The sequence below is a fragment of the Neofelis nebulosa genome, chromosome 17, assembly GCF_028018385.1.
Source record: "Neofelis nebulosa isolate mNeoNeb1 chromosome 17, mNeoNeb1.pri, whole genome shotgun sequence".
Classification (NCBI taxonomy): Eukaryota; Metazoa; Chordata; class Mammalia; order Carnivora; family Felidae; genus Neofelis; species Neofelis nebulosa.
Genome location: NC_080798.1, coordinates 28949448 through 28962996, shown reverse-complemented (window position 1 = coordinate 28962996; position 13549 = coordinate 28949448). Strand labels below are relative to the sequence as shown.

At 50.5% G+C, this 13549-nt stretch overlaps 1 protein-coding gene across 2 annotated transcripts in view; it reads right to left on the bottom strand.

Moving 5' to 3' along the window:
- The window catches only part of NOD2 (nucleotide binding oligomerization domain containing 2), a 36422-nt gene extending 24391 nt beyond the window's left edge, over positions 1-12031 (bottom strand). Inside the window, exons 1-2 of one of the 2 annotated variants that reach the window (XM_058706354.1) lie at positions 11940-12031; positions 5051-5517 (exon numbers count right to left, since the gene is read on the bottom strand). In XM_058706354.1, coding sequence (XP_058562337.1) covers positions 5051-5509 — 459 coding nt within the window. In that variant the 5' untranslated portion in view covers positions 5510-5517; positions 11940-12031. Of the gene's footprint in view, positions 1-5050; positions 5518-6833; positions 9355-11939 lie in introns of those variants that run through there. The other variant, XM_058706353.1, reaches the window with a different exon arrangement.
- Positions 12032-13549: the final 1518 nt, after the last annotated feature.

Sequence of the window (13549 nt, the reverse complement as noted above, 5' to 3'; positions counted from 1 at the left end):
AGGCCAAATCCTCATCCAACAACGGGCAGGTTGAAAAGCACACAATGTACATCTCAGAATCTATAAAGGTCTCTGGAATTAAAAGCATCAGGTATAGGGACACCTGGGTGGCTCAGTCGGTTAAGCATCTGACTTTTGATTTTGGATCAGGTCGTGATCTCGCAGTTCGTGAGTTCCGGCCCCACGTAGGGCTCTGCACTGGCAGGGTGGGGCCTGCTTGGGATTTTTTTCTCCCTCTCTCTCTGCCCCTTCCCTGCTTGCTATCTCTCTGTCAAAAAAAATAAATAAAAAGAAAGAAATGACGAACTTTAAAAAATCTTTTCATGTAAAAAAAAAAAAAGCATCAGGTACCTTGAGAACCAAAGGAAATGGTCAAATTAAGGAGGGCTAAGTCAAAGTTGTTTATAAAATAGATCTCCAGTTTCCTTTACCCACTCCAAGTCAACAGCAACCGTCCCTGCCCTGCCATGGCAAAGTGCAGAGATTTGCATTCTGGAAAGGCTCAAACAGGGTCCCTGGACTGGGAGGCACCAGGTACAATAATGGAAGTGGGTGTCATACCCTAAAAGAAGGTTTAAATGACCATGTGCAAAATGAGTATTGAATGCTGATACCTCTCCCCAACACTATAACCACCCAGCCCTCAGCCCTCTTACTCACTGGGTTCCCACAACTCTGGCGGTCAGACCTTTACTTCCAGGCAGGAGGTCTGTGACGTCTACACTGGTAACTTGACCAGCCTAGGGGGAAAGGTCTCAAGATACAAAAAGAACCACTTCCCAAAATGTCTACAGTGAAACTCAAGGTAGACAAGTATCACCTGCAGCCTCTGAGTTTCCAGTAAGTTTTAGAGAGTCTATTTCAGTCATGAGAAGACAACTAAGGATCATCATATGCCCAAAGAAAGCATCTAATATGGGAGACTGAGCCCAAATAAGTGGAGAAGGGAAAAGCAACTTGTAGGATAAAAAGGTGATGCAGGGTGAAAAAATAAAATCTGCCCCCCCCAAAACAAACAAACAATGACAGTAACAACAACACCAAAAAACCCACACCATATCATTATGATCCTTAAGTAAGACAAGAAATTGCATCCGTAAAACAAAAACAGGATGCTATAATAAGAAACATTTTTAAATAGCTCTTGGAAATTAAAAGCGATAGCAAAAATGAAAAATGCAAGGTTTTAAAGATAAGTTGAAGATATCATAGGGGAAGCAGTACAAAAGGACACAGAGATGGAAAACAGAAAAGAAGGAGAAGAAAATTAGGGGATCAGTCCAGGAGTCCTAAAATTCAAATAGTAGTTCCATAAAGAGAGAAGAGAGAAAACAGAAAGAAATCACCAATGAAGTAACCAAGAAAATTTTCCAGACAATAAAGACATGAGTTTTCGGTTCAAAGTGCCCCTTGAGTGTCCAGCACAATGGAAAAACACTAAGGCACATCATTGTGAAATTTCAGAATGTTAAGGGCCAAAAGAAAATTTTACATGCTTCCAGAACGAGCTATAAAATAGTTTTGGAATTCTATCAATTCTTCTCTGGAAGACAGCAGATAAGGGAGTGATCGTCTTCAAATTCTGAAGAAAAATGATGACCAACCCAGAATTCTATACCCAGCCAAATTAGTGACCAAATATGAGGAAAGTCTGCGATATAGAAGAGCTTAAAATTTAACTCCTATATACTCATTTTAAAGCAGAGGTGAGACCTGATCTCCCAGAATAGAACAAACCATGAAAAGGAAGACATAGTAATCAGGATTTAGGAAAACCAACACAAGAGGACCATAAAGGGAAATCTTGGGATGACGGCTCCGCACTGCAAGCAGAAGACCACTAGTCGAGGAAGATTGGAGCAGTGTGACTCAAGACTCAGACGTGTTGAGGGTAATTATATCCTAAATGTCCAGGCAGGCCTGGCTCTAATCCTTGTCTATATTTGGTGTGTCTGTGCCACAGGCTAATGTCATTCTTTCTCTCGCCCCCTGTTGCCTGGGTCAGCTGAGGACACCCATTTCACCCCACAGAAGTGTTTGGCCTGGCCCTATTCCTGGGAGCTGGAAGAGCCGTTGACAAGCTTACAACCGAACACACAGAGAGCCCACTTCCTCTGACCATATTCCAGCTGGACATCCAGTTGTCCAGACCACATTGTTGAACACTCATATCCGCCCTCCCAGATCCTCCAGCTGTAGTGAATCCTATATTTCTCAGGACTCACTCATGACTTTGCCCACTGACTTCTCAGCAGGAGCCCATACAAACTTGAGAAGGTGAAGCCAGACCATGTCCCTGAGACCCTGTTCAGCATCCCTGCTCCTGGGAGCCTGCATCCAAGAAAGTGAGGCAGCACTACCCTTTCCAGACACCGCTATGCTTGTGCTTGCTACGTGTTTTTCAAAACAAAACACATTGCTCGGAGAATCATTGCATAAGGTGTTAAAACTATAAAGAAAAGCAAAGAATTGATTTAACACAGAAGTCAGGCTAGCGGTTGCCATCGAGGAAAGTACTAGTAACATTCTATGCCTTCACATGGGTGAATGGGAACATGTTTATACCACCATATAGGGCATTATACGTTTCTCTGCTGGCATGCTACATTTCCCAAGTTAAAGGTGTTGGAGTTAATATTGTAAAAGAGTCAAGCGGTTCAGTCTGACACCCTGGCCCTAGCCACCTTAGCAGGTGCACGAGTCAGATGGACAGCTGGTATTACAGCCTCAGGTTTGCTAGCAACTGTTATGCTCACCTGTGCGAGTTCACCCCACGAAGCCCCATATTTCATGTCAGAGAGTAAAGATCATAAGCTCTGGAGACAGTCAGGCCTGGATTTGAACTCTAGCTGGGCCACTTCTCAAATGGGTAGTTTGGGTAGTAGTGTTCACTGTTAAGAAACAGTATAGCCAACACTACACCCTTGGAAGGTAGCAGTGTGGCTTAGAGACAATAAATATAGAGGCTCAGGACAGTGCCCGGCACATGGTAGGCACTCGGTGAATAGTAGCATTGGGTATTTAAGGATATGGTTCTTTACCTTACATTTTGATTTGTTCCATAGCATTTTTCAGCCCCCAACCTGCAATCTATGACAACCACCTCTTTACAGGAAATTATAAGGTCAGTATATGAGAGTATACAAGGCAGTCCTGGATTGGGAAGATAAGGTTAGTGGGACACACCACAAGAGCCACCCACACTTGTCAGAAATGCAGCCACTGGAGGAAAGCCACCAAGTTCGAGAACAATAGCATTCCAGAGCTCAAAACAGGCTCAGAGAGAACTGGATTCTAAAAACTTCAACCTCAGGCAGCCCAGTCCCTTTGTAAACTCCTACCACCTGCAGATCTCTTGTCAGCTACTCAGCTCAGTCCCAGCCCTCCCTGCTTCTGCTGCCCACAGAGCCCTTTCTTCAGATGGATTCTTGGCTTGTTAAAATGCAGCCTTTCTTCTTTCCTAATATCAGTATTTAAGGTTACAAATTTCCTTCAATGTTCTGCTTTCACTGTCCCCCATAAATTTTTATAAACCAGGTTCTCATTATTGTTTGGTTCCGAATATTTTCTGATTTCCATTATGATTTCTTCTTTGGCCCATGAGTTCTCCTATTTTCTTTTTTCATCAATCCAATTACCTCCTCTCTTAGTGCCCTGTTTTCTCTAGACCCGAGGCCACCTTCTCTAAACCCCTCAGAGCATCCAGACCAGACCACATTGTTGAACACGCCATCAAAAATGACAAGACACAGTTCTTTAACTTCCCGTGTGGGCTGATTTGATCCCCTCAACAGATCACAAAAGACACCAAGGTAGGTGCAACAACTAACATGTCTTCTGTAATCCCACAGGGCCAGGATCAAGGAGCCAGTACTCAGGGGACAATTGTAGGTTTCATGTGAACTAAGGAGTAACGAGAGGGGACCACATCACATCTGCTCTGTAAATACTCAGCCACCTTGAGCTAGCTTTAAAACAGTCTTGAGGACAGACTGGCTTATCCTATCAGTCTCAACCACTTACCTAAATGCCAAATACACTTTTTTAAATAGTCAAATAAAAACTAGAAAGTCCCCCAATTCAGCCCATCCTAATGCTGCAATTTAGCTGTAATTCATTCAATAATCCATGTGCTTCGTCAACAAGTATTTATTGAATGCCTGCTTATCGAGCCCAATAAGATTCAAGAATCTGGCACATAGTAGGCATCTACCTATATTCTGGCCAAATAAATGAATGAATAAATTAACAATGAACAAATGAGTCAAGGTACTTGGTCCAACATGGCACTCTCATGCCACCAAACCCCTTTTCTGGGCATCAATTTTCCAATATATAAAATGGGATGCCAGCTACTGTTCCATCTGTATCACAAGAGCCCTGAGGGTCACTGTCTGGGGAAAAGTGAATAAAGAGTTTCCAAGACACTTTTCTGGTCTCGTGGAATGGCATCCTCGGAGGGAGTTGCACCCCAGCTCTGAAGGTCCACGAGCCAATGCAAGTCCGTGTCAGAAATCCAATGTGGACGTTTAGGCTACATTAGTCCATAGCAGGCTCTTACTAATAATTAACGATTAACTATTAAGTTAAATGATGTACTAAGTGCAACGTAAAAATTATTAAATACAGATACAATCCAACGAATTTTCATGATCTGTTGAGCTGTTAATTCAAGATAGCCAAAAAGCATACGAGTACAGAATAGCACTGAGAACAGAGCTGAGAGCAGCCAATGGAAACGAGCAGTGAATCTGGTAGACACCGTTCTAAGCATCATGCACATGAACTCAGTGACTTCTCCCGAGAGCTTTGCTGATGCTTTACAGATGAGGAAAGGAGACAGGGGAGATTAAGGATGGAGAGTCCCCAGAGAGAAGCCCAAAGTCGCACAAAGCAGGCCCTGAACAACTTTTACCTGCCTGGCTGCCTTGTTAGGGAGCATCCCATCACCTTTCTCCCCGGAGGGCTGACTCCACAAAGGCAACTTAGTCTCGGTGACTAAACACTCTTTTCCTATGAATTCTGATCGCCCAAAACGGAAGTGGCTTACCCGCTGGGATGACGTGAAAACAGGCAGCCTGATTTCATCACATTCATACCGGCTGATGAAACCCCGCTCCTGTGCCAGGTCCAGCACGCCCTCCACGTGGCTGTAGAGTCTCCTGACGATGGTGGGCCGGTGACTCTGCAGGTCATGCGCTGGGTGGGGTGAGTGGGGATCCCAGCGGCAGGAAAGCTCTGGAGCCTGACAGCCGGTCTGGGCCTCCCGGACAGCTGCAATGAGCTGTTCACAGCCCCAAGCACCCTTATTCCAGACAGTGTCCAGGAGGCGCCTGGCCAACTGGGAGAGGGGTTGACCCAGGAGGCTGAGGCCCTCGTAGTCTTCCCAGGAGAGGACTTCCCAGGAAAGCAGCCAGTCCAGGATGCTCTCGAAGCCCTCCAGGGACCCCGAGACCAGCAGCTCCACCAGCTGGCTCCTCTGCGCCTGGAGAGCCTCCTGTGTGCACATCTCATAACCTGGGAAGGAGAGTGAGATCAGCACAGGACTCCTTTGGAGGCAGGCAGGGGGCAGTGGAGGGGGCAATTCGGCCCCACCCCAAGTCCGGAGAGGCCACAGATCTACTCGGATATCACCCAGTCCACACTCTCCATTATACAGATGTACAGACTGGGGCCCAGAGAAGGCAAGAAATTGGTCCAAGGTCCCACAGAGAGTTCAAAGCAGCCGGGAGTTAAATCAAGACCCCTGGTTTCCACATCTGCCTTCCTCCCTGCCTTAAGAAGTTTAGTAAGGCTTGCACTAATATTATGAGCAATGTTCCCAAGGAACCTGGAAATGAACACTCTTTGAGATCTTAGGAGAGGGCTATGCCCTGCCGGCTGGATTCAGGCGGACAGCAGCACTCTCTCCAATGACAGCTAATAGCTACTAAGCACAGGCAAAATGCTGGCACCATACTAAATGCTTTCACATGTGAATTCGTCAGCACTCTGAAGTAGATGCTATGTTGGCCCCGTTTTACAGACGAAGAAATCGAGGCGCGGGAAGGCCAAGTGACTTATACAAGAATTCAGACAGATGAGGTGGGGCTGGGGTTTGAACGTAAGCAGTGCAATTCCAGAAAGCATGCCTTCAATCCCCTCCAAATTTGGGTTCCACACAGGGGCCCGAGCCCATGCCTGGTAGGTAACCCACTGCGATTCCAAGGGACGGAACAGAATACTGCCATAAAGATCCCAACCCAGGGACACCTGGGTGGCTCAGTCGGTTAAATGTCCTACTCAATTTCGGCTCAGGTCATGATCTCATGGGTTCGTGAGTTCAAGCCTGGCATCGAGCTCTGTGCTGACAGAGCGGAGCCTGCTCGGGACTCCCTCTCTCTCTGCCCCTCCCCTGCTCACGCATGCATGCTTACTCTGTCTGTCTGTCTCTTTCAAAATAAATAAACTTAAAAAACAATCTCAGGGGCACCTGGGTGGCTCAGTTGGTTAAGTGTCCGACTTCAGCTCAGGTCATTATCTCACACCATTTATGATAAGTTCAAGCCCCGCGTCAGGCTCTGTGCTGACAGCTCGGAGCCTGGAGCCTGCTTCAGATTCTGTGTCCCCCTCTCTCTCTGCCCCTCCCCCACTAGCACTCTGTCTCTTTTTCTCTCTAAAAAATAAATAAACATTAAAAAAAAAATCTCAGCCCCAGGTGAAGCAAAAATCATAGCGCAAACTAAGTCATTTCAAAGCCTAGGAGAGCACGGACCCCACTTACCACCGCCTCCTTCCCAACTGCCCCCAGGCCCTCCCTTCCCTTTCACTCCCGCCACCGCACCACACATTACATGCTGTCATGCCTCTGTCAGTGGCTTGCTCTGGGCTCCGCCTTCAGACTCTGGGTTCTGGGAATCTGAGGGAAAGAGATTTCTCTGAGCTCCAAGCCCTGGGAGGGTCCCCAAGCAGCAGAGAAAATCTCTCAGCGGGCTCCATTGTGCGACTGTCACAGGGACCAGGGACGCGGACTGGTACAGTGCCCAGAGAAAGTGAAAGGGAAAGGGAAAGGGAAAAGGAAGGGCAACACCTCCTTGTTTTTACAAAACAGAGACATTCTGAGATACTCAAGGGAGCAGATGCCAAGGTGCCTAGAGATTTTGCAACTTTCCTCGTTACTGTTTATGTGTCTCCCGTCCTTCTTGGCCCAAGCAGAAGCCTGGGTCTTACTCATCCTGGCATCCATAAGCTTGGCACAGGGCTGAGCCCCGGGGAGGCGCGGGGGACGGTGGGGGGAATGCTTATGAATCAAAACTCCACCGAGGAAGGGGAGGGGCTGGAACATTCTACGCCGGTCCACATATGCCAGCCAAAGGAAGGGACAGGAGACGTCTCCAACCCAGACTGCTGCCAACACTTAGGATGGAAATCCTTGGGCTCCACATGAGGAAACTGAGGCAGCAAGGTTACCTGCAGTTCTGGCAGCTTGCGAGGGCATCGCCCGTGCAGCGGCTGCTGTAAGTCAGGAACTGAAATAGATCTCTCTGGACAAGCAGGCCTCCGCCCTGTGTCCACTGCCAAGCAGAGGAGTCAGGAGGGTAGAGATGGGGCTCGGGGAAAGGAGAGAACAGGACAGGTAGGAAGAGGTCTGGGCTTGGCCCTGGCACAGCTCTCAGCTGTAGAAACGCCAGACCCGCCGCCACACCTGTCCAGGACCTGGGGCAAAGAACCACCTCCCTCTGGGAACAGCCCAGAGATGGGGTGGGCGCTCTCCCTCTGACCCAATGCCTGGCGGGTATGTGTGCAGCCAGGAATCAAAAACAGGAGACCTGACATTCCTTGCTGACATCCTCTTACCCAGAGGATGCGTGGGAATGAACAGCAGCCCACTCCTCTGCATCGGGAGAGCCTGGGCCACCCTCTCCCCCTGCAGAGATCATTAGGCTTGGTGGGCATGGCCAAGTCCCCTGGGGGCAGGCCTTGGGCATGAAGGCAAAGGCTGAGTGACACAAGACCGGCGGGTCTAGATTTCCCCACAGACCCCAGCTCCCAGGGAAATCCAGAAAGGATGGTCTGGAGGCCAGAGCTGGCCAAGCCACTGTGCAGAAGTAGGTAATTTTCATCCATTCTGGTGGAAAGCCCTGTGCGTCCACCATGACCTGCACCGACAGACCCCCTCCCCCCGACCTGAGACACACCCACAACCATGCTCACCCACAAGGGGACAAGCAGGGGCCCTTCCCAAACATACCAAGAATGCTTGAGCCACACACACCCAACTGGTGATATCAAGGATTTGTGGATACCTGCAGGGAGAGACAGGCCCCAGCCCTAAGGGTTGGGGCTCTGGTCCCCCACCAGCAGCTGGAAAGTCCCAACTCTTCCCTGGCCTCCTTCCAGAAACCTCAGAGCAGGCGGAATCCCCAAGGACCAATTTGGTCAGACCCCTGCCTCTGAGCAGGCATTGTTCTCGTAACATCCTTGTAAATATCCGGGGGGGAAAACCTGGCCTTGCTGCCAGCTCAGGAATTTCTTCATCATGTCCAACTTAAGTTTCTCCTGCTTTAGCTTAAATTGGGAGCAAGAGAAAACAGATGACCAGTCAACCCTTATTTCATAAAAACCGTCCCGAAAATCCAGCTTCTTGCCTCCTTATCACCTGTTCAGACTTCCCCTTCAGACGAACTAAATCTCTCTCTACTGTCTTTTCTTCTCTACTTGAGTTACTGCAAGTTTGGAGTCCTTCACAGTCTTCTCTTGAGGAAGGTGAGGCCCATGAAAAGAAAGAGGCATGAAACAGAGTCAAGTAAAAGGGGCAACCCACGTGGGCCTCCCCTGACCCTCCGGCCCGGGGCCCAGGCCCAGGCCCTGACACCTCCTTCCTTCCTGAGACCACAGCCAGCCGACTTTCTCCAGACCTCTGTGCCCGCTGATTTGCTTAAGGGCTGAAATTTCAGCCCCCTGGGCCCATGCAGGCCAGAGAGGGAGGGAGGCCCAGGGAACCTTGGCTCCTTTATCTCAGGGGGGCCCAGGCCTTCCCTGGGGCCTTGGACCCAGCCCCGCCCCTCCTGCAACCCTCTTGTATTCTGCCCCCTTCCCCTAGCTTCTCTCTGGGAGACCATTTCCCTCCCGCACACAGACTGTAGTCTCTCCATCAGGAGAATAAGAGCCCTCTCTTCCTCTGCTGGCTCCCACCCCAATTCTGTGACTCCCTTCAAAGCAGGAGCCCTTGTCTCTTGCCCGTACTGCTCTCCTCCAGTCCTCCCCTCCCATGCCCTCTGGGCACGTCCTCCTGGGCCCCCCAGGTGGCCACCAGTGTCGTGCACATTGCTGGGCTCTCAGCTCTGGACTGGCTAGCTCTGCAAAGGCATCTATCAGAATGCACTCTCTCTCTCTCTCTCTCTCTCTCTCTCTCTCTCTCTCTCTCTCTCTCCTTGAAACACTCCCCCAACTCTGACTTCTCCTCCCATCCTACCGGCTGCTCCTTCTGTCTCCTTGGCTAGTTCCTGATGCTGGGAGCCCCAGAGTTGTGTCTCCCTCCCTAAGTGAGCTCACCTGCTCTTCTGACTTGAAATGCCAGCCCCCAACTTTCTTCCTGGCTCCAACCTCCCCACTAAACTTATCTGACTGCCTAATGGGCATCTCACACTTAAAAAGCATAACACTCCAGATCCCCTAAACAGCCCCCATCTCGGGTGACAGCAGGGCCAAATTTCCATACTCACCAGCCAAAAACCTCCGACCCATCCTTGACTCTACCTTTCGCTCCCATCCAGATCTCCCTGACTCTACCTTCAAACTATACCTCAAATTGGAAAATCTGGTATTTTCCCATGGCCTCTATATCATGGGTACAAGCCCCCAGGGCCTCTTCCCAGAATGACAACAGTGGTCCCCTCGCTGTGCCCCGACTCCACGCTTTCTGCCCTCACCTCTCTACAGTCTGACTTAGTCTGCTAACTCCTGAGTCAGAGCAGGTGACTCCTGCCTTCAAAGTCCTCCAGTGGATCCCAATGCACTCAGAGTAAAAACCAGAGTCCTCACAGTGGCCTTCAAGGCCCCATGCAACAGACACCCACCTCCTCACCCCTTACCTCTCTGTACTCATGTCCTACTAATCCCCCACAGGCACCTCACCCACCCTGCTCCAGCCACACAGACTTCTTCCTTGTTCCCAGAACAAGCTGGACCTGCTCCCACCAGGCATGCCTCTACCTGAGGGCCTTTGCACATGCTCTTCCCTCTACAGGTGAACTGTCCTTCCCGTCAGATATTCACATAGCTCACCCTTCACCTCCTTCAAGGCTTTGCTCAATTGTCACCACCTCAGGGAGGCCCTCCCTGATTATGCTATATAAAATTGCAATACCCAACCCCAGCCCTCATCCCCCATGCCTGCTTTGTTTTTCTCCACAGCACCTCTCACCGCCTGACATATCACGTATGTACTTATTTGATTGCTGTCCTCCTCCTTTCTAGAATACCAACTCCATGAGGGCAGGGAGTTTTGTCTGATTTCTTTTTTTTTTTTTTTTTTTACCACTATAGCCCCACTGTCTTACCCAGGGTATCAATAAAGATCATTTGAATGAATAAAAGAATGAATTTACTCTGGGGCGCCTGGGTGGCTTAGTTGGTTAAGCGTCCAACTCTTGATTTCGGCTCAGGTCATGATCTCGTGGTTCATGGGTTCAAGCCCCGCACAGGGCTCTGCGCTGACAGGGCAGAGTCTGCTTGGGATTCTCTCTTTCCCTCGCTCTCTGCCCCTCCCCAACTCACGCTGTCTCTCTCTCTCTCTCTCTCTCTCTCTCTCTCTCTTTCAAAATAAAAAAGAATGCATTTACTCTGCATGGTTCCAGGAGGCAGAAGTGGAACCAAGCAGGGGAAATCTGCAAGTCATAGATTTTAGCTAATTGTAACAAGAGCCGTAGGACACTGAACGGGCACCTCGTAACTCACTGTCACTGGGCATACCCAGCAGAGGGATCTTGCACTCGGTGGGAGGTGGCTGGGCCAGATAGGGGTCCCTCCCAGCCTCAGATCCCAAATTGGCAAAGAGAATCTGAGAGCAGAGGCAATGGAAATGTCACTCTGGTCTTTACCAAGGGGACAGGACCAGGCAGACAAGACCAGCCCATGGGGAGACAGAGGCCACAAGAGGGACAAGCCTAAGGGCTCAGAAAGAGGGGAAGAAGCTAAGAGCAGACACACAGCCTGGGGTCCAGCTGGGGGAGGCCCTCCCAGAGAAGATTTGGGGAGGCTTTTTAGTTTGCTCAAAAGCAAGTAGGACCAGATGGCTGCTCCCCAACATGAGGACTAAAGGAGAAGGCGGAAGGCACACAGGATGCAAGGCTGGGCAGGCCCTGGTGTGGGGGCCTGGGTGGGAAGGGCTGGGGATGAGCAGGGGTCTCCACACCCACCAAGGGAGGGAAGGAGGCAGAAGGCTCCCCTAAGAGTTTCAAGTCCCCAAGCAGGGTTAGAGATCACCCCGGCCCTCTCTCACCTACACCCACCCCCTCACAGGCATGCTGAAGACGGGGAAACTGAGGCCCGGAGAGAGGGTAGCCTCCTTTAAGACCCGAAATCTGGCCTCCTAATTCCCAGGCCAGCCCTGCGCCTCAGGACTTCTCATCCTGCAAGTTCTCCCTCCACACCCACCAGGAAGGCCAGACACAACTTCTCTCCAGACAGCAAAGGCTCCTGGGCCCGGGGCCCGGAAGTTCTGCTCACGCCCCCCAAACCTCCCTATCCTCTGTAGACACTGCCCGCCAGGGGGATCCCCTACCTCCAGAAGCCCCCTTTCCTTCTACCTCCTATTCAGAGGCCGGGACACCCGAACGGAAAACCAGGGCAAGGCCTCCCCAAGCCCGGCTGGGAAGCCAGATGTCCGAGTCCGAGGGACCGGACTCTGGGCGCCCAGCCCCTCCCCGCGCTCAGGTGCCGGATCCGGGAACACTCACCGCGCAGTCACCTGCGCCCCAATTCCTCCCCGCGGTCTGGCCCAAAACTCCAAGCTCTGACTCGTACACCCCTTCCGCTCGCCCCGCCCCTCCGGTCCGGGTGCCCCACCCCCCTCACTCTCCCTCGCCACCCTACCCGGCGGGCCCCGCCCCTCCAGCCGGGACGCTCCGCCCCTGCGCCCTGCCCACCCACCCTGCCTGGTGGGCCCCGCCCCTCCGGTCCGGACGCCCCGCCCCTGCGCCCTGCCCACCCACCCTGCCTGGGGGGCCCCGCCCCTCCGGTCCAGGCTCTCGCCCCCCCACCCCCCTCCCTCTGGCTCCCACCTCTGAGCGCTCAGAGTTCTACCGGGACTGGGCAGGTGGGCGGACAGGAACGGGACCCCAGCCAAGTGTCTCCTACTGAGTGAGCCGTCTTTCTTTCTTTTTTTTTTCCTTTTTTTAAAATTTTCAATTTAAATCCAAGTTAGTTAACATATAGTGTAATAATGGTTTCAGGAGTAGAATTTAGTGATTCATCACTTATGTGTCACACCCAGTGCTCATCCCCGCAAGTGCCCAGTGAACCAACTTTCTACAACAGGGAACCAGAGAGCTCTCAGGACAAGGCCCCCTCCAGACACACACGCCCCAGATATCCTGTGGCAGGAAAAGCTAAGAAAGCTGTCCCAGCCGGTATGCGCCCTTTGTGTCCACAGTCATCTAAGGCCTTGATATTGGGAAGTCCCAGAAGAGTGTTTTCCAGAGTGTGATGGGTTACCTGTCAGGTGAGCGTGGACAGGACATTTAAATTCCTCTTTTTTCCTTTGTCTTGCCAGCCTTCCGTTTCAGTTGAGGCAAGCCGGCTCTGTTTGGTACTAATGGGGCTTGAGCCTCTCTAACACTGCCCGCTCTACTTGGTTCTGCCACCATACCTAACCAGAATTTAACGGTACTGTTGTTGTTTCCAGTATAGTAAATTTATTTTATTGTATGGTTTCCTATTCGTCTGAGCAGGTGACACTGGTTTTCCATTGAAGGTATTAATATAAACGTTCCTTTTAAAACACTGGTATTTGGACATTTTTTAACGTAAAAGAAAATAACGGACATTCACATGGCGCTTACTGTGTGCCAGGCTTTACACACATTAACCCAAGTCATCCCAGCTATTGGGTATTGGTTGTGATTTCCAATTTATAGGGGGAGAAACTGAGGCACAGAAACGTTAACTAACCTATCCAAGCAGTGACAGAAGAACCAAGATTTGCCCCCCAGGCGTCTGGCACCAAAGTTGTGGCTCTACCCACTGGACCACACTGCCTCCAGGTAAATACCTGCGATGCTGAGAGTTATTAGACAGACTGCCTCTACCCCAGGGAAATCATTCCAGATGGGGCACAGATCTATCTAGAGGAAGGTTCGCCACCATTTTCTCTGTAAGAGTGAAAAGCTGGAAGCTTCCTAATGCCCCGTAATAGCAGATTACTTGAGAAAACTGACAGAGCAACTGAACTTGAAAAACTGAACGGACTCATCTTCTCTCATACCCCATATCCAACCTGGGAGCAAACTTTCCAGCTTGACCTTCAAAATATATTCAGAATGCAGCCACTTCTTACCATATCCACCAT